Here is a 20,591-nt window from a genome sequence, read left to right as displayed (position 1 = left end):
AGACTCAACCCTGGGACTCCAAGGGATCATGCCTGAGCCAAAGGCAGACGCTCAACCACTGAGCCACCTAGGCATCCCTTGACAGCATTCTTTTTTAAGTTTGTTTGTTTGTTTGTTTACTTATTTAATAGAGAGAAAGACCATGAGCAAGGGGAGCAGCAGACAGAGGGAGAAGCAGGACCCTGCGATCACGACCTGAGCAGAAGGCAGGCAGACAACCAACTGAGCCACCCAGGCACCCATTTTTTAATTCAGATCTCCTGGTCATTCTCTAGAGTCCTTAGTCATCAAGACTTACTTGTTTGTCCTTAGATACATTTCTTTTAAAAATTTTTTTTCTTAGATACATTTCTTATCAGTATTCAATCCTTTCTTCATTCCAAATGCCAATATACAAGTCTAAAATGATATCACCTGAAATATTGTTAGGTCAAGCTTAAAAGTCCTCTATTGCACGTTCACAGCCCATTATCCAGATCCTTAATTACAGTCAAACTTAATTGCCACTATTTGGCAACATGTATCCTGCTTTTTCTTCAAGTCAGTTTATTACTTGTCCTGAATGTTCATTCCCAGTTCTTCCATTTCTTTGTTTATTGGTTTTTCCCTTGCCTTAAGGTCTTTTTATTCTTTGTCTAGCCAAAATTTACCCTAACTTTGAGAGTCAGTTTTATGACTTCAGTTCTCCATTAAGCCTTTTACCCAGTCTATAACAATGTTTCCCAACCCTCCTTATATACCAAGACTAGATGATTAGATTATCTCACTTATGAGTAAACACACTCTACAGAATACACAGATGAATGTAACAGTTTCAAATTGCCTACTGCACTTCTACTTGTGCCTATCTCCAGAGGTAAAAACAGTGGGCCCTAGAAACAAGGACCAGATACTGCTTTCTTAGACTTTCAAATAGTTTTTAGCTTAGGCTCAAAATTAACAGAGAAGAATCCTGAAGGAAATAAAGAAAGGCAATGAATGGAAAATTACACATCTTAAACATCTCAGAATGATACAAAAGCCAATATACTCATGAGTAAACCTTTAAAAAAGTTTTCATCCACTGTAGTATATCATATATGGTACTATAATTAAGATGGGAATTTTGTAAATTCATTAGCTTTATGTTTTTTTAAAAAATAAGGCTTGACATCTACATTCAGTAAGTCTCTAGGAGTATGAAATTTGAACTATCAAAGTCCTCTATTGAAAAATTTCAATCTCTATCACTCCCAAGATCTGGTATTTAGTGCTGTAAGCTCTAAACAGTGCTTCAGAGTTCTATTCTTTTCTTTGCTCCATCAATAATCTTCACAAAAATATTAGGAAAAAGAATACTTTTGAATAAGCTACAAATAAAGTTTCAAAATAACTAAAGCAAAAAAGAAACTTGGAAAGCAATCTAAATATCTAATATTCATCAACTGTTAGGAGGTTAAATTATGATATATTAGGAGGTTAAATTATGATCTAGTGACATAATAAAATAATAATAGTTAAAAAGATTTAAGCAGATTTTTTTTATTTAAGCAGATCTATATAAGTTAATAACAAAGGCTGTCCACAATGTCAGATAAAAATAGAAAAAGTATATAATCCCACTTTTTAAAACTGTGTCTGTATACATATTTCAATATGAATATGTACTATTTTTTAAAGCTACAGATTTAAGAGTTTTAACCTTAAGCAAGAATACTTAAACTAGAGGGATAATTAGAACTCTGGTTAATGTGCTTTCCACATTTGGTTTTGTTTTTAAAATTTTTTATTTATTTGAGAGAGAGTAAGCAAGAGAGAGAGAATGGGCATGCACACACAGAGCACAAGCCAGGGGAGGGGCAGAGGGAGGACAAGAGGATCAGATAGCTGGCTGAGCAGGGAGCCCGATGTGGGACTCAACCCAATGTGGGACTTAACCCCAGGACCCTGGGATCATGACCTGAGCCAAAAGCAGATGCTTAACCAACTAAGCCACCCAGGCACCCTCCACATTTGTTTTTAATCAGACAGATGCCAGCAAATACTAAATATCATATTGTATTATTTAATGAGTTTTAAGCCCCTTTGTAAAAAGTTGCTTCAAATTCTCTAATTTTTTAAAAGACCTGTCCAAATTCTGCATGGTACCCCTTGCTAATATTCTTACCCCTTGCTAATATTCTTATGCCTTTTACAACCATGGCTATTATTTAAATTTTACCCTTATACTGAAAAAGAAAGAATAAGAGGCAAGTTGTGCTATCTAGCCTCCACACTTAATCCATTATCAAAATTTAACCTTTTACACAGAGTTCATGTACTCTCATGCACAAAGAAAACTTTTGCTATACAAAATGTTAGAAAAAATGAAACTCAGAGGATATAAAAAATGGACAGCAGGAAAAAACTGGGCCAATGAAATAAACAGCAAAATAGCATGTTTTCCCATTTCAATTTTGCTTTTAAATTTTAACTTCTTAAATAAGAAATCTAAAATTACAGCTCTGAAATAAAATTAACTTTTATAACAACGGCATTAGCTTGGTATTATACATAGTAAAAGAAAAATAAGGAATCAGTTTGTGAAAGGAAATTCATAAAAGACAAAATGTTATGGTTAAAATTCGGAAATAAAATATAAATAAATAATAAAATATAAGGATTAGCAACATCTCCCAAAATGCTTGTCTACTGCCAATTTTAAATATATATTTTAATATTTTAAACATATATTAAAATATACAATATATATTTCAATTAAAAGGAGAAAGATTCAATAGTCTCTCATTAATGATTTATAAACAAAAAAAGTAAAATTCACACCTTCTTCCTTGGAAGTAGCTACGAATTTTTGTCTCACACTGGAAAAAAGAGACCTTTCTAGCAAAAGTAATTAAAATAACAGATAAATAAAAAAAACTAGTATCTGATTGTCGTTAAAAACCATATAAATTTAGTTATAACCTATGCCACTGTTATGTCCATACAAAAATGTTGATTAAAAAGGTAGAAAGAACTCACTAAAGTGTTACACAGAATTACTCTGTCCAGAACCTATAATGAATTTAAAGGCAAAGTACACCACCAAGAGCCACTATTCAGTCTACAGAGTTGTTTTATAATAGCTCACTTTTTGATCACTTTGTTATGATGGGATTCTATGTAAGCTGTTTACGTCCATGCTGTTGGATTAATATGGCCAAAATTATTAAGATAAAAAGAACCAACTGTTACTGTAACATGTTCATCAAGAATGTATTTAAGAGCCCCTCCTTCCTTAGTTTTCAGTCAGAATCTTTCCATTACGAATTTTAAAAAGCTTAAAGATACCTAACATTCAACATCCATTACTACTAACCAGCTAGCTCTCCTAAAGCATAATAAATGATACTGTTTTTAACTGACAATTTCCTAAATACAGAAAAGGAATCTTGAAGCTAAAATGTCCTTAAAACTATTTTAAACTTCTGCATATATTACAATTTATAAGTGTCTTATGCACCTTACCACATAAATCCTCAAGAATGTATTCATTATCGAAAGGATCCAAATGGGGAAAAAAAGAAAAAGAAAAATCTAGAATTTCAACAGAGTAGTTATGTGGTAATATTTTAATATAAGATATGGTTAATTCATGATATAAGCAAATATGTTATACTTTCATATATAAATATATACTTAACCATACCATCTAAAATTAGATTAGTAACAGTGAGACCATACCTGAATTGGTTGAATTGTCATGTTAAAGAAAATTCTTAACATCATTCTAAATTACTAATAAAATTATAAATGTAAATGTGATATTTTACAAAAGGCATGCCATTGAAAACAGAATAAATAGAACAGTAATATTTCTAACTTAAAATGGTATTATTTTCACTTGCCTTCAGCTCTCCGAAACAAATCATCATAGGGAGATCTAATTAGCTGAACACCTGGTATATATTCTAAAATACCAGCAGTTCCTAATTTACAAATAATGTTATAAATAATAGAAAAGCCCAAATATTGCCCATAACAAATAAATGTAACCCATAATATAATATAACTGGAGTACTACTATCAATAGCACTTAGCCTTGACTCCCAAAGCAAAGGCAAGTAGAAAAGATTGAGTGACCACTCTATCACCTGCAACAATACCCACACTATCAAAGAGAGAAAAAAATGGGTTTCCAAGTGCTCCCACAGGGAAGTACTTTGGTGGAAAAGATCATGAATTACAGAAAAAACTATAAAAGTATAGTATATTCTGGCTAAAAGAGGCAAAAACAACAAGATCTCAAGCAACAGGGAAACTTTAGGAGTACTAATTATATACAGTATTCATAAGTTGGGGACTATCAGAATAAAACAACTTAGCATAAAAAAGTAAACTTGAAATATACTTACGGATCAATAGAAACTTTAATACAGGTCATATTCTTATCCCTCTGTTTATTGTCAGCTGCATTAACTACAAATTAAATATTTTGATGAGTAATGAAGTTATATAAATAAATATACAACTGCATGTGCATCCCTACTTAATATAAACACATGGTAATAGTTAATGAAATTACTACTACTAACTGCCAATAAAAATTTTATTTTCTAAATAATATTCTTAAATTTTAAATCACACTAAATTACTGTTATTTCCTTTACTACAAAATGGGGGTAGGGGAAGGGTAGATTTTGTGATATATAAAAATAAAAACAAACATCTGCAGGTTGCAACCCCCTAATCCAGATTAGATCTAAAAGAAAAAAAATTGAGTTTAATTATATTTTATCTTTGGTAACAACTACTTTCTCTTGATTTCCTTCAAAAAACTAGTGGTTTTATATACAAGTTGAGCTAAAATCAGTTATTTTTAAGTTAGAAAGGCAAAACCTTCAGCATTTTAGAAATCAAAATTTTAAATTCTATGCACATAATTGATAACATACTTGCATACATTAACCACTGCTGTGCTTAGACACATGACTACACAAATTTGAACACAAGCTAGCTGTCAAACTCAACTTCAATCACAGAAAACATATGTTCCTGATAAACACTATGTAACATAAAATAAAATCAAGTGGACAGCTGGGAAGCAAGAGTAAAAAGTATAAAATACAAGTAACCAGTTTTACTCCTCTACCCTTTTCCCAAAGAGTGACCAGAACAAGCTCAGAAAGACATACAACCCAGGTGTCTAGGAAATTTCAAGTGGCACTAATGAGGTAGCCAGAATCCAGAGTCTCTAGAAAGTGCTTGGCTAAAAATACTACCAAAGTGCAAGCATTCTCTAGGAATCAATTAAGCATCCACACTTCATTTTGATTTCATTTATCATGTCATTTGGAAAAAACAGAGATCATTCAGAACAATGGTTGTTATACGTGGCTGCCCAACAGAAATTTCTGATTTGTTGATAAAAAACACAATTTTACATGTCTCACAGCAAACTCACCAAATCTACAAAGATCAAGCCCTGTAATCTCTATTTTTAACATGCCCCCCCAGGTGACTGGTATGTATGCAACCTTCAGATAACTACACATCCAAGATTACAAACCAACTGGACTTCTGATCAAATACAATACATATATTTTGCAGATAAACACAAAGATATGATGTACACAGATATGAAAATATTACACTGACAAAATTTCCTGAAGAACATTTATATTCAGCACAGAAGCCAAAGATATGCCCTTAAAATGTATACTGTAAGTCTGGCTTTATATACACATTGATATACACACACACACACACACACACACACACACATACATATACGTATCAATGGACAGAGAGGAGTTAAATCTTAAGCAAGTACTCACCCAAAATTTCATCAAAGATCTTGTATAAACCTGGCACAAAGGTAACCTCTCTGCAATTCATTCCTACGTCTTCATCATATACCCACATTAGCTGCATTATAAGAAAAATTCAAAAGGACTTATGGGGTAAAAAAGCATTTAACATCAGTTTTGCAAATTATAAACCTACATCTGTCATTTCCTCTGTAAATACTTAGATCTTCAAAGTAGAAAAACATATACCATTTTAGTGGCACTCAACCTCACTATATTCATATTCAATTTAAATAACTTCAAAATTGAGAAATCATTTTTTATTGAGTCTATATTCTTACTTACACACTATAAGAATTGTTAAAAACTACATTTAAATAAAATAGAAAAATACAAAAATTTTATATTTACTTTACACTTTTACTTCATTCTTTATATTTTTCTATAAGGCTCAGAGAGTAAAATAATATGAACATAGCCATGACTTTGGAGCCAGAGACCTAGCTTTGAATCCCAGCTCTTACCAGTTAAGGGATGTGAGAGCAAGTTATTTAAATTTATTTAAACTTCGGTTTCCTCATCTATAAAATAGGGATAACAGTACCTACTTTCCAAAATTGTTAGAATTGGACAAGATAATATGGGTAAGTCAAGTCCACAGTAAGCATCAAATGGTCATCACTGTATATGTACACATTCTAGAATTGGAAGCAAACCACAGCATAAACTTAAGGACTTTTAAAATAAAAGTTCACACACTACCATCTTCCTCTATACTTACCTCTGATAGCTTCTATCTCCTAGTTTTTTATCTTTAGCAAAAACTAAAGGCATTTCTACCTCTCTTAGATCTCTCACCCTACTTTGCTTATGAGCATCAAGCCATGAAATCATGTACTTCTAAAGCATACAATCACAAAAATTTTATTAAAAAGTAAATATAGATACATATCTTCTAATCTCAAAATTTAACAAATAATTACCTGTGTCAATGGTTCCACTGACCCAATGTATGTATCAGGACGAAGGAGAATATGTTCAAGTTGTGTCTTTTTCTGATACACTCTCTCCACAGACAACTTCTTTGAAGAATCATTTTTGTTTGCAGTTTCTGATTCTTCTTTTTTGGCAGCATTGTTCTGATCAAAAAGAGTCTAAAATTAACCAAAAAATCAAATTTAAATAACCTACCAGGGGTTAAACTAAAATGCATATGGACACATGTCACAGGTTTTCTTTTTAATGACAAAATGATCTCTTAGGCTGATTTTTCAGTGTTGAAGAAACAGAGGTCTATTTATTGACAGTCCAGTTCTTTTTATAGTACAGTGTAAAACTATTGTTTTGACTAAGCCCAAAAAGTAGGTATACATAACACTAGAATAGCTAGAAATGCCTACATCTATTCAATCCAGAAATATAAAAATTTCCCAATTATGTAAGTTATCAAGTTAATTTTTATAGTCTTCAAAACTTTCCAAGGAATATGAGTTCTGGTCAGGTTATAGGTTCACAATAACTAAACCTGGATACCTGCAGAAGTCCTCAAATCTACATTTCAGTTCCCTGCCATTAAACTACTGATGATTTAGTCAAGAGAGTGGGCAAAAGTAACCTATGCAAAACAGTAACCAATGTAGTTAAAATACTGATATGGCAGGGCAGCCTGAGTGGCTCAGTGGTTTAGCGCCACCTTAGGCACAGGGCGTAATCCTGGAGACCCGGGATCGGGTCCCACGTCGGGCTCCCTACATGAAGCCTGCTTCTCCCTCTGCCTATGTCTCTGCCTCTCTCTCTGGGTCTCTCATGAATAAATAAATAAAATATTTAAAAATAAAAAATAAAAATATATACTGATATGGCTGGTAATACTAAGCATGGTTTATGAAATCTCAAATTTCACACTTTTATAGGTCATGCCAATAATTCCTTATAAATTATTGCTAGATGCTCCATTACTGAGGCACTCACTAATTACAGTTTCTGTGCCAGTTTCAAGTAAATAGAGGTTAGTGATCTTAATTCTAATCATTCCTATGTAGATAAGAATTGCAAACTCAAATTCCAAAGGTCTAGAGATTTCTTAATGACAGAAAACACACCTCTCTCCTTCTGGAATTCCTTGATGTTGACAAATAAGACATCCCACTAAAAGAAAGGTATTATAGCGGCATATTTTTTCACAAAAAATAATTCACATATAAGACACAATGAAAATTGAGATATCTTCACAAGTTTTTGAACTTTAGTAGAAATAAAGCAGTCAGAAGACAATGGAAGAGATTTTATGAATTTGAACAAGCAACAAACCACTTCAATTCAGGTCATATACATAGCCATATCATTATATTTAACGTTCATACTTGAAAAAAGTCAGTACACCTAATCTACATTTAAACAACGTATATTTAAAAATCAAATACATAACCTCTAAGCAGTCTAAACCAGAATAACTGTAATGTACAAACACTATGGAAATTCAAACATTAATTATAATCTTCCAGTGCCATAAATTTTACATAAAATTAATGAAACTTAATAAAATTGCAAAATAAAAAATAAAATAAAATTGCAAAATAAAGTATTATAAATAACTCATTGTCTATATTTTTAATTATATTCTTATATATTCTTTCATTTATAAGGTTACCTATTAACACTGCTCTGAGTCAATTAAAAATAGCTCTGAACAAAAGAGTTTTATAAAATCTTCATAGACTATTTCTCTCAAGTAGATGATGAACTAGCCAAAAATACATTGCATTTTAAAAATACCAGTCTCCAAATTTCTAATCATGTTCCTTGCTTTTCATGAGATAGCTGATTAACTTACAGAAACAAATCCAAAGTTAAAAACATAACTGATTGTGTATAATATAATGGGTCCTCAGAATAGCTAGTAAGGACTAAGATCACACTCTTAGAAAGTGTTTAAAGACAATAAATGCTATGGAATCAAAGAGAGGTAACTTCTTACCGTTAATTTAGAACTGTTTGCAATCAATGGCACAAAGGTCAGGAACTTAGAGTAACCATGCAATAAAGGCTTTCTGATCCCAGGCTATGATTCCAAATCCCAGAACAAAGAAAATATCTTTAAGATTAGACTTAACCAGAGACTAACAGACACCTAATTGGGGCTTCCACATTTGACCCAGATGAGTTATACTTAACTAAAAGGGCACACAAGTATGGAAAATAAGGATAAAGTCCTTCATCACTCCTTTTTCAAGAATTTACAACTTTTCCTATATCCCCTCACTACCAATCACTTCTTCCTCCCTCCCTTTAACCTAACAGATAGATCCCTATCAAGTTCAAAAGTTGTCATGCTTGCTAGGATAATGTCTCAAAATTCAAAGAACAAGTAAAATGTACTTGGCTTTGTGAGATTACTATTTATAATTTTCTCTAGGAATAATATATGTCAAAAATAAGTTTGGCAATACTTAAAATATTTAATGTCAAAATATTTTTTCCTAAATATATGACAGCTATTAAGTAAAAAAGGTACCATTCTATTTAAAGTAATGAAAAGCATTAAGGAACACACATTATTTATAGAATGTCATAATAAAACAAATGTTTTGAGATTTTGTCAATATTTTAAGTGAACTCTCATTTATATTAAATAATTTCTAAAACTCATATATAAACTTTTAAACCTGGATATTTATTAAGTAAATATTTTTAGTTACTTTTATCAAAACGTATTTGTGTTGACTATATAAACTTCTATTGCTATAACTTTTACGTAAAAACATTATGTAATCAAGTATTTTTAAATTAGTAGCTTATTAAAAATATACTCTATAGTGAACAAAATTACAAGAGCATAAAAATGAGCCCATTTTCATCAAAAAAAGATTATACACGTAGGAAAAAATATAAAATATACTCAACAGAATATCAATCATTAAATTATCTGTGAGAAGTAGAAATAGAAGTTATTTTCATTTTCTTTTCTGATATACACATTTTCTAGTTTTCTACAATGAGCACATATGGATATATTTTAAGATCTTGTTATTAATCCACGTATGTGAAAATGTCATTACGCTGGAATAAAACTAAAGGGTTGTTTTTTTTTTTCCTAGTGGCACTGCTAATAACCTATTTACTACTTCTGTAGTCCCAACTTTCTCACTAGAATCTAGCCAAAAAGGTAATTGAAACCAAAATAAACAGATAAGACTGGCGAGTTTGGCAGAGCAGAAAACAGAAAATAACATAGCAGTTTGTCTTTTACTTTCCCATTCTCAATAAATGGTAGTTTGCACTGCTCACTGGCTCACTAGCAGCAAACAGAAAAAGGAAGTTCTCTGAGAAGTCTGTAAGTTTTTCTCACAGAAACCTGAAATAATGATCTCTTTTAGCTCCTCTTTATTAGCAGAAAGTTGCTCCCTGAATAATGTCCAGACCACGAAAAATCAGAATCTGCTGATGAAGGGACAGAGAGCAACTACTCTGCCCCCCTCAAAGGGATATCTCATCCCTAGAATAGGTATGAATATAAACACCTTTGGCCTGAGAACTAAGTAAAATGAGAAAAATCTATTGATCATCTTCCCTCCAGCTCTTACTACCACTGAAAGAAACAAAGAAAGAAAGAAAGAAAGAAAGAAAGAAAGAAAGAAAGAAAGAAAGAAAGAAAGAAAGATCATCCCTAGTAGTTCTTCAGTTTTAACACCGTTACTAATAATATTCAGAGAAAAGAGATCATGAAATTAGCTTGAACACAAACAGATCAGCAAACTCCCATCTACACATTTATAAAAGTATTCTCAATCCCACAAATAATAAAGGAGACTGATATATATCCGATACTTGCAGGCTAAAAGAATAATGCTTATTTGGGGTGGGGGGGTGTTAAACTTTCCATATCCGTGTCAGTATATTAAGGTTTTCATTCACATCTCACTTGGTTTACTTGTAAATCCACCAGTTTTCCCAGTGAATCTTTTGTGTGATTAACAATATTTGAGAAGCTGAAAAATTCTTCTTGAATTATTATCATCTCCTCACCCTCATGTTTAATTGAGGCAAGTATACATTGGCATAGAGGTTTGATTTTTAAATTTTTTTTGTTGTTGCTGTCTTACTAGGTTTTTTTTGCTTTTCAAGTCCTTGTTTCACTAATTTTTTTTAATGTTTAAGTGTTTTAATTACACTCATTTTAAACACTTTTGATTCAAAATAATAATCTAACCTTTTATTATGTTCATAGTAGCAAAATATCTTGTACAACAGTGACTATTCCACATTAAATAAAAATTCACAGTATGGGATCCCTGGGTGGCGCAGCGGTTTGGCGCCTGCCTTTGGCCCAGGGCGCGATCCTGGAGACCCGGGATCGAATCCCACATCAGGCTCCCGGTGCATGGAGCCTGCTTCTCCCTCCGCCTGTGTCTCTGCCTCTCTCTCTCTCTCTGTGTGACTATCATAAATAAATAAAAAATTTAAAAAAAAAAAATAAAGCTTTAAAAAAAAAAAAATTCACAGTATGCCCTTAAAAATAACCAATTACCAAAAAACATTCTAAATAAACTTTAAGGTTTGATAAAAATTAAAAATGTACAATTTAAGTTTATTTGTAATTTATTTCACTGCCTAAATTTATGTGGATGAAATACCAAGCTATTTATAGTAATAAATAATTCCAGCATCTAATAACAGCAGAGTAGAAGAAATCAGAGCAACATTTTCATAAAGGCAATGAAAATGTAAAGAAACCCCTGTATGAAAATATCCTCCGCAAATCTAAAAACATCTTAATTCTAGTCTTTGTGGTTTATACATATGATGCCATAACTGACTTTTTCTGAAGTTCAAAAGAGGGTTGCCAAATTAAACAAGGCATTGTTCAGAATTTTTAAATTATAAAACATCAAAATAATACATGAAATCTATATTAAAATATCAATCTATTTTATAACACTTTTGCAATGTTGCTAACTCCTAGTGAAAGAACACAGATCTAATACTTATCTCAGACTCAACCTTTATCAAGAACATTCCTCAATCATAAGAAAAATACTGCACTAAAATAAATTTATTTAAACTCAATTTGCCAACATATAACACCCAGTTTTAATCATATCACATGCCCTCCTTAATGCCTGTCACTCAGTTACCCTATCCCCCCACCCACCTCCTCTTCTTTGTTTTAAAACAAATTTTTATTTCAGAATGAGTATGTACCAAGATCATTCTGTTAAGGAAAAAAAAAAAAAAGATTCTTCCATACACAGAGTTGTCACGTGAGACATAGCAATTTGGGGCAATCACCCAGTTCCTGTTTTTCTGTGAGAGAATGAATTGCTGCCAAAGAGGGGAAAGGAGATGGTTTGCCAGTTGGTGCTAAAAAGGAACTGAGCCATTCATTCACATAATCGGCGCAGAAATTTCACCATCACCAAGCCAACAAGAGTGGCACTAGCAAAACCTTGGCAACAAGCCTTTTCTCCTATCTTCTATAAATGACCCCCTCAGACTTCACATTACCCTTTTGTTTCATCTCCTCCCCTTCCTTTCTCCCTCAAACCCGCCATGCTTTGATGTTTCTTTCACTCATATTTCATCTATGTAACAATAGAGAGGGCCATGTATCTATCTACCATTAATGAAAACAAAACCAACACTTTGTCTTCCATCTATGCTCTTCAAGAAATGCCCTCCCAAACCAAGGGACAAGGAAAAAGACAGAAGGTGAGGGATACTTAAGATCACAAGGAATGTTTAAACGTCCACCATGAAAATAAAAAATACACTTTCCCTAAATGGCATCCAAATTGAAAAGGAATAAAATTGTCACTGTTTGCAGATGATATAGTATATACAGAAAAACCTAAGGACTCCACCAAAAAAACGATTAAAACAAATCCAATAAAGTTGCAGAATACAAAACCAATACACATAACTCTGTTGTTTCTGTACAATAACAACAAACTACCAGAAAGAGGAATTGGCAATCCCATGTACAACTGAATCAAAAAGAATACTTAGTAATAAATTCAACCAGGGAAGTGAAAGACCTGAACACTGAAAACTAAGACACTAATGAAAGAAACCGAAGACACAAATAATACACATTCCATGCTCATGAACTGGAATAATTAACATTGTTTAAAAGTCCCTAATACAGGGGAGCCTGTGTGGCTCAGTTGGTTGAGTGTCCCATGCTTGATTTTGGCTCAGATCATAATCTCAGGGTCATGAGATCCAGCCCTGCAACAGACTCTACGCTGAGCACAGAGCCTGCTTAACATTCTCTTCTTCTCCCTCTACCCCTTGCCACTCTCATTCTGTCTTAAAAAAAAATAAAAAGTAAAAAATAAAAGTCCCTATCCCTATCAAAATTGCAACAGCACTTTTTATAGAAATAAAACAATCTTAAAATTTGTATAGAATTACAAAAGTCCTCAAATAGCCAAAGCAATCTTGAGAAAGAAGAAAAGAGAGGCATCCCAGTCACCAGTTTCAAACTATATTAAAAGCCATACTAATCAAAACAGTATGGTAGTGGCAGAAAAACAGACACAAAGACAAATGGAACAGAATAGAGAGCCCATAAATAAACCCACACATACGTGATCAATTAATTTATGACAAAAGAGCCAATAATATAAAATGGGGAAAGGACAGTCTCTTCAATAAATAAATTGAAGAACAGTCATATGCATGAACAAAATTGGACCCCTATCTTATCCATACACAAAAACAACTCAAAATGAATTATAGACTTGAATATAAGCTCTTTGGTGTGGGTCTTGACAATGATTTTTTTTTTTAAACTGACACAAAAAGTAAAGGCAACAAAAGCAAAAATAAGTGAAACTACATCATACTAAAAAGCTTCTGCACTGCAAAGGAAACCATGAGCAAAATGAAAAGGCAACCTACTGAATAGGAAAAAATATTTACAAATGATAAATCTAATAAGGGGTTAATATCCAAAATATATAAAGAACTCTCACAACTGAATAGCAAGAAAAAAAAATAAATTAAAAAATGGGAAAAGGCTCTGAATAAACATTTTTCCAAAGAAGACATATAGATGTCCAACAGACACATGAAAAGACATGCAACATCACTAATCAATCATGAGGGAAATGCAAATCAAAACCACGATAAGATACTACCTCACACCTGTCAGGATGGCTATTATCAAAAAGACAAGAAACAACAAGTGTTGACAGGAAAATGGAAAAAGGGGACTCCTCATGCACTGTTGGTAGGAATATAAATTGGTGCAGCCACTATGGAAAACAATATGGAGTTTCCTCAAAAAAAATTACAAACAGAATTAACATATGATCCAGAAATTCTATTTCTGGGTATTTATCCAAAAAAACAAAAACATTAACTTGGGAAGATATATGCACCCCCATATTCACTGCATCATTATTTACAAGAGCCAAGACACACAAGCAACCTAAGCATCCATTGATAAATAAAAAAATGTAGCACACAGAGGAATATCATAAAAAAAGAAGGAACTTTTTCCATTTGCAACAACATGAGTGAATCTTGAGACCATTATGGTACATGAAATATGTCAGAGAGAGAAAGACAAATACTGTATGATCTTATATGTAGAATCTAAAGACAAAAACAAAACCCTTGAATTTGGGGCTAGAGGCAACAACATGGTTGAAGGTGACCAATGAGTACAAACTTCCAGTTATAAAATAAGAAAGTCCTGTGAATGTAATGTACAGCATGGTGACTATAGTTAATAATACTGCATTGTATATTTAGAAGTTGCTAAGAGAGTAAATAAAAGTCCCCATGACAAGAAAAAAAATTGTAACTGTGTGGTGACAGATGTTCACTTATTGTGATTTCACAATATTTAAAAAAAAACAAAACCTTTCTGTGAGACAAAAGATATGAAAATTCTTTTCAACTTATTTGAAGAAAAATACATGCAAATATACCCATCTGAGAGCTTATTATGTTGCAGCATCATGGGAATTATATGGACAATCTCAATCAATCCTCATAAGAGCTCCATGAAGTAGGCACTGTTGCCATGATTCCCTTTCTACAATGAGGAAACAGAACTCTGAAGAAGTGGTTCCCCAAAGCTAACAAAGTTAGTACTTAAAGGATCTGATTTTATAGCTCATTATCTTAAAAAAGCATTGTTACACAGATACATACATCCTGAAAAGGGAATGTATTTCCTAGCTTTCTCTGTAAAAAGAAAGGTTAGTACAAAAATATACAAGTATATCCTAGAAGGCTTTTTTAATCTTGTCACATCAGGGTATAAAAGATGAGTGTTTTTTTTTTTTTTTTTTTAAGATTTATTTATTTGAGAGACAAAGAGCAAACACAGGTGCAAATGGAGGCGGGGGTTGGGGAGTGGGTGGTGCGTAGGAGACAGAAAGGTAGGAGACAGAAAGGCAGAAAGAATCTCCACCAGACTCCACACTAAGGGTAGAACCCTGCAGAGGGTTGGATCTTATGACTCAGAGATTATCACCTGAGCCGAAACCAAGAGTCAGTCACTTAAATTACTGAGCTATCCAGGCATCCCAAGGTTTTTTGGTTTTCAATGTTTTTTTTAAAGTGGGGAGCCGTATAAATCATGGTTAAGAAGATAAATCTGGTTTCAATCCCACCTCTGCTTTAGCCAGGTAATTAACAGTTACCTAATCTCTAAACCTGTTTCCTTTTCTGCAAATGAAAATAATTCTGATCTCAAAAAGGAGGTCTAAAGGAGGTTCTATTTTTAAAAACTATGAAAAGAGGCTTATTTTTTAAAGTACTTAGTAAAATGCAACTACTGACACCTAAGAAATTAACATCTAAAACTACAAGTAAACACTCCCATTCAGAAAAGTTAGCACCAAATATAATTAGTTTCTAAGTACTGCTATTATGTTACTTGGTTGCCTAAAGAACATTGCTACCTGACCACTTGTCTTAATAATGACTTTTTGGGGTTCTTTGGTCCTAGGATAGAGCCCTTGATAAGCCTGCAAGGGGCTATGAGCTGAATAGGGAGTCCGCCTGAGGATTCTCTCTCCCTTTGCCCCTATGCCTCTCTCTCTCAAATGAATAAATAAACCTTTAAAAAAATAATAATGATGAAGGACTTTTCAGGAAGTTAGCATGTCAACTGTCCAATTTGTTAAAATAACTGAAGTTGGATTATGAATCCAGCTCTTTGCTAAACTGTATAAAAGATACAAATAGGTATAATATATGGTCTCTAGCTTTAGTTTATAATCTAATTGTTAAGACTAAATTATCATGGATGAAAGTTACATAAAAAGAAATTTATGTTTTCTGATCCATAGGGGTAACAGAAAAAAATGAGTGAAAACTGGAGGATAAAAGTTTGGTGGGACTCTGAGCTAGCTTTGAAGAGTAATTAACATTTACACTTATAAAGAGAAGAGAAAGAGGCATTCCTGATGGAAGGTAAGCATGTATAGCAACATGACAAAAACCACGATGTTCAGGGGACAGTGAAGAGATAAATTTAACTATGATGACTATACAAAATAAATTTCAACTGAGACGTAAGAGAACTGGCTTGAAAGTCTCATTGAGGAGTTCAGACTTGCAACAATAATCCACTAAAGCAAGGTTCTTAATACAAATCTTTAAATATCTAAATGTACAATGATGGTTTGAATTAGAAATATAGGGGATCCCTGAGTGGCTCAGCGGTTTAGGACCTGCCTTCGGCCCAGGATGTGATCCTGGAGTCCCGGGATCGAGTCCCGCATTGGGCTCCCTGCATGGGGCCTGCTTCTCCCTCTGCCTGTGTCTCTGCCTCTCTCTCTCTCTCTGTCTCTCATGAATAAATGAAATCTTTAAAAAATAGATAAATAAAAAATAAAGAGAAGGGGCAAGGTGGGTGATCTTGAGTTGGTAATTGGTGAGACTTGATAAATGGAGAAAAGGCTCCTTATATTATTCTAGCCACCACTTTTTTATATGCTTACGGTTTTTAATTATAATATAGTTTAATCTACCAAATTAGAGTATTCAAGAAAAAAGATCAATATTCACATTAGTAATTAACTATCTTCTATTTCCACAGAAGTGTTACCAGTCACCTAAAAATTATAAATGGCTTAATGAAATAAGACTACAGGGTCTACTAATCAAAGCTTTACAAACTAAAAGTTAATTCAAGAAACTGCTTGGTTCAGGAAGCCTTCATAGCTGTTGTCAATGTTAACTCAAAAAATAGTTTGCTATATTTATGTTTTTCACTTCTTTTTTCATTTTAAAAAATCTGCTTAAGACCCTGCAAATAAAACACAAACATTAAAAGGAGAAGTTAATGTCAATCTTAAACCACTTTGCTTCGTGGGTTTAGGTATTAAAATGTAAACTTTCATGCAGTGACGATGTTAATACTACATGCTGGCAAGCATCCCAACAGAAGTTAATACTAGCAACACATGGCATTACCCATCCCCCTCCCAAAAGAACACTATCAGGGACTAATTCCATTTTTATTTCTTCCTGTTACCCACAAGCAGGTGGCAACATAACACCAGTTTCATTCAACAAAGCAGGCAAAGTTACCCCTCTGCAGAAATAGATGACCACTGAAACAAATCCCTGAATTCTTTCAAAGAAATAATTTGCTTTCACCCTGATTTAAAAGCACTTCATGTAAGAGCAACTTCATTATTCTGAGTGTACATTTCTTGAACTTCACCACCAACAAAAAATATTTACTAAGTCCAGCACTGGCTACATGTGTTATTTAATTCTCAATGCAACCTTATTTTACAGATGAGAAAATAGGCTTTGAAAGGTTAGATCTTTTGCAATATGTGTTGGAGAAAGGATCAGAATATACATCAATCTGACATCGAAGTCCATGCTCATAACCACTTCACTATATTGCCTCTCATAAAATTAGTCTATGATCAATGATGTAAATTATGGACATAAAGATGCTCATATACCCTGACAAATTTAAAGCAAGCATCAAATCTTAAAGCAGACTTATGGAGTGATTATATTTTAATAAACTTTTAATTCAACACGCAGGTATAATCTGTAAATATTAAGTGATTTTTACTTTGTTTTACTGTATTTCCCATATTTGTCTTATAATGAAAAAATCTTTACTAAATAAGTCAATTTTATTATCAAATGAATCTGATACTGAATGAGACCGTCTAAGTTTCAGGAAATTTTTTACGTAAGTGGTTTCCTACTGAGCTTGAAAAGAAAAAGCAGTCATTTACGTACAAAGTTAAATAACAGTAAATTAAAATATTGCTATCAAATGCCAACCAATTCAATCCTGAAGCAAAATGTTTACCATTACAGAATCAGAGGTCCTCAGAAACTCAAATCGGGCCTCTCACACCTCCAAACAGTGAACGAGAACTTATCCGGCTAACTTAATTTTCAGAAGTTGCTTGATTTTAGTAACGGGGGGAGGGCCACCCATTTTTAAAAAATGATTATATTTCACTTATGCAATCCCCCCTCCCTTCCAGAAAGGTCCACATGGACCACCAGTTTATAAAGTGGCATTTTATCTATCCTGGCTCTAGTCTGTTCATACCCCATTAGTGGAGTAACAAACAAAATTCGGAAAATTCAACATGAAGAGCTTAGCAAGTTATTTTGCAAAGCGACTTGACACTCAGACATAAATGGTTAAAATGTTTTCCCGCTATAACATGCTTTTTCTCAAGGAAGTCTTGTTAATTCAGCAGAACTGCTACTCAACTGCCCTAAACCTCGCCCAAGCAAAGAGAAAAGGAAGAATTAGTAATAAAAACGCCAATACGAAAGTTTCCTTGAGTGTTCTGAAAAAGGAAGGATCCATCGAAAGTACCTGTTAAATGTAATGCGTTTTAAAATGTTTCTCCTGGAAACCAAGTACGTCGGCTGAGCTGGGCTGTGTGTGTGTGTGTGTGTGTGTGTGTGTGTGTGTAGGAAATGACCCTGCTCTGAACTCTATGCTGAGCAAGTAAAATGCTGGTGAATTATCGATCGGCCGTGGGAATCGGATCTCTCTGGGTCTTCCCTCCTCTACTACTTCCCAGCAGGAACGGAGCGCCGAGGTCCTTTAACTCCAGGACTAAGCATTTCAGTCACCTCTCGGGCACTCCCCACTCGGCCCCCACCCGCCTCACCTGGGATGCTGACGCAGGTGAACGCTTCTTTTAATAATCCCACCCTGACAGATGCACGACCTACGGTGTGCTAACTGCTGCGAAACGGCCGTGCCGACGCGCTTTCAACTGAACGAGGCTGAACCCAAGTGTTAAATTGCCTTGGACTCTCCCCCCCGCCCCCCACACACCAAATCCGTTCTTTGAGAGGTTAGAGCGGCAGAACTGGGTGCATCTGCACTTACCACACACACGCACACACACACACGCACACACACACCCTTTTCTCCGGGATTCTCTTAAGCCACATGGAGATAAAAGTGCTGGCCCACAGAGCCACGCAGGCGTTACGGCCAATACCCACCGCCTCACGCCCGACTGCCCCGGAAGAGTCTGAGAGAGCAAAAAAAAAAAAAAAAAAAAAAAAAAAAAAAAAAAAAAAAGCTGAAGCGAGGGCTTCGCGTCAGGTTCAGGGTTTGTCCCCCTAAGTTTCCAGCGCACGTCACGCTCCCGCAGCCGGAGCCTCCAGAGGGTAAAGAAAGAAAAGGGGCGGGGAGCGGGGGGTTCTGCGGGCAGAAGCCCCGACGGGGCGCCCGTTCCGGACGCCGGATTTCCCACTCGTTTCCCTGCCCCCCCCCGCCCCCCCGGTCGGGCCCGCGGACTCCCTCCCCCACCCCCCACCCCCCGCGGGCCGGGAACAATGCCGCGGCCGGGCCCCCCGCCCCCCGCCGTCCGCCACTCACCACCCAGGTCAGTGCCCCGTTGCCGCCGGCTCCCGCGCCGCCGCCGCCCGCCTTGGCCATGGCGGGTGCCTCCGCTCACAGGCCCCGAGGCCGCGGCCGCCGCCGCCGCTCCCGCCTCCCTGCCGGCCGCCGGGCCCTCTGCTCCGCACCGACCGCTGCGCTCGCCGTGCTCCTAGCGGCGCCGCCCCCCGCGCCCCATCGCCGAGACCCGGGACGCACGCCCGGCCGAGCCCGCCGAGGAGGCCGCGCCGCCCGGCGCCCTCAAACTCGAGGCGCGGCGGCCGCGTCGCCCGGGCCTAGGCTGCGGCCGAGAAGCGGCGGCGGAGAAGCAAGCGGGAGGCCGGCGGCGGCTGAGCGGCGGCGCTTCCTCCTCGCCCGCCCGCGGGCGCCGCAGCAGGCCGGGCCGAGCCGGGGGTGCGCTCGCCGAGCGCCGCCGAGAGCCCCGGGGCGTCCAGACGTGGCGGGGACGCAAAGGCGCCTCGTCCTTCCCTCACACTCAGCGAGGCCCGGCCGCCGCCGGGGTCGCCGGAGCCGCCGCTGCCGCCCCCGGCGCCGCCGCCTGCAAGGCCGCCCCCGTCGGCCGCGCCGCACCCGCGACTTCCTCACATCCACACAGCGACAGGGACAATAAACAGAGCCGCCGCCGCCGCGGTCGCCTCCCTCTCGTCCGGCATAACAGCGCACACACACATTCGCACACCAGGGAGGGCGGGCGGGAGGGAGGGCGCGGCGGCCGCCCGGCTGTCAGTCAGCGCCCCGGCGCCCAATCGGGGCCCTCTCGCCGCAACCCGTCGGCCAATCCCAAAATTCCAAGCCCCCGGAGGGGCGGGACCCGAGGGGGAAACGTCATTGCGGGTAGCAACCGAAGGGAAGACTTGGGGTTTTTTTGTTTGTGTGTGTGTGTGTGTGTGTGTGTGTGTGTGTGGGTTTTGCATTTGAGGGGAGCAGGGGCTGCTGTCAGGGGTCAC

At 36.3% G+C, this 20,591-nt stretch overlaps 1 protein-coding gene across 2 annotated transcripts in view; it reads right to left on the bottom strand.

The window, feature by feature from the left end:
• Positions 1–20,326, bottom strand: part of TOP2B (DNA topoisomerase II beta) — a 58,524-nt gene extending 38,198 nt beyond the window's left edge. The window contains exons 1-4 of one of the 2 annotated variants that reach the window (XM_041734110.1): positions 19,624–20,326; positions 6,752–6,922; positions 5,796–5,886; positions 4,374–4,437 (exon numbers count right to left, since the gene is read on the bottom strand). In XM_041734110.1, the coding sequence (XP_041590044.1) occupies positions 4,374–4,437; positions 5,796–5,886; positions 6,752–6,922; positions 19,624–19,683 (386 nt within the window). In that variant the 5' untranslated portion in view covers positions 19,684–20,326. The remainder of the gene's footprint in view (positions 1–4,373; positions 4,438–5,795; positions 5,887–6,751; positions 6,923–19,623) is intronic. The other variant, XM_041734111.1, reaches the window with a different exon arrangement.
• Positions 20,327–20,591: the final 265 nt, after the last annotated feature.

Source organism: Vulpes lagopus, chromosome 19 (assembly GCF_018345385.1).
Source record: "Vulpes lagopus strain Blue_001 chromosome 19, ASM1834538v1, whole genome shotgun sequence".
Classification (NCBI taxonomy): domain Eukaryota; kingdom Metazoa; phylum Chordata; class Mammalia; order Carnivora; family Canidae; genus Vulpes; species Vulpes lagopus.
This window is presented reverse-complemented; position numbering and strand designations above follow the sequence as displayed.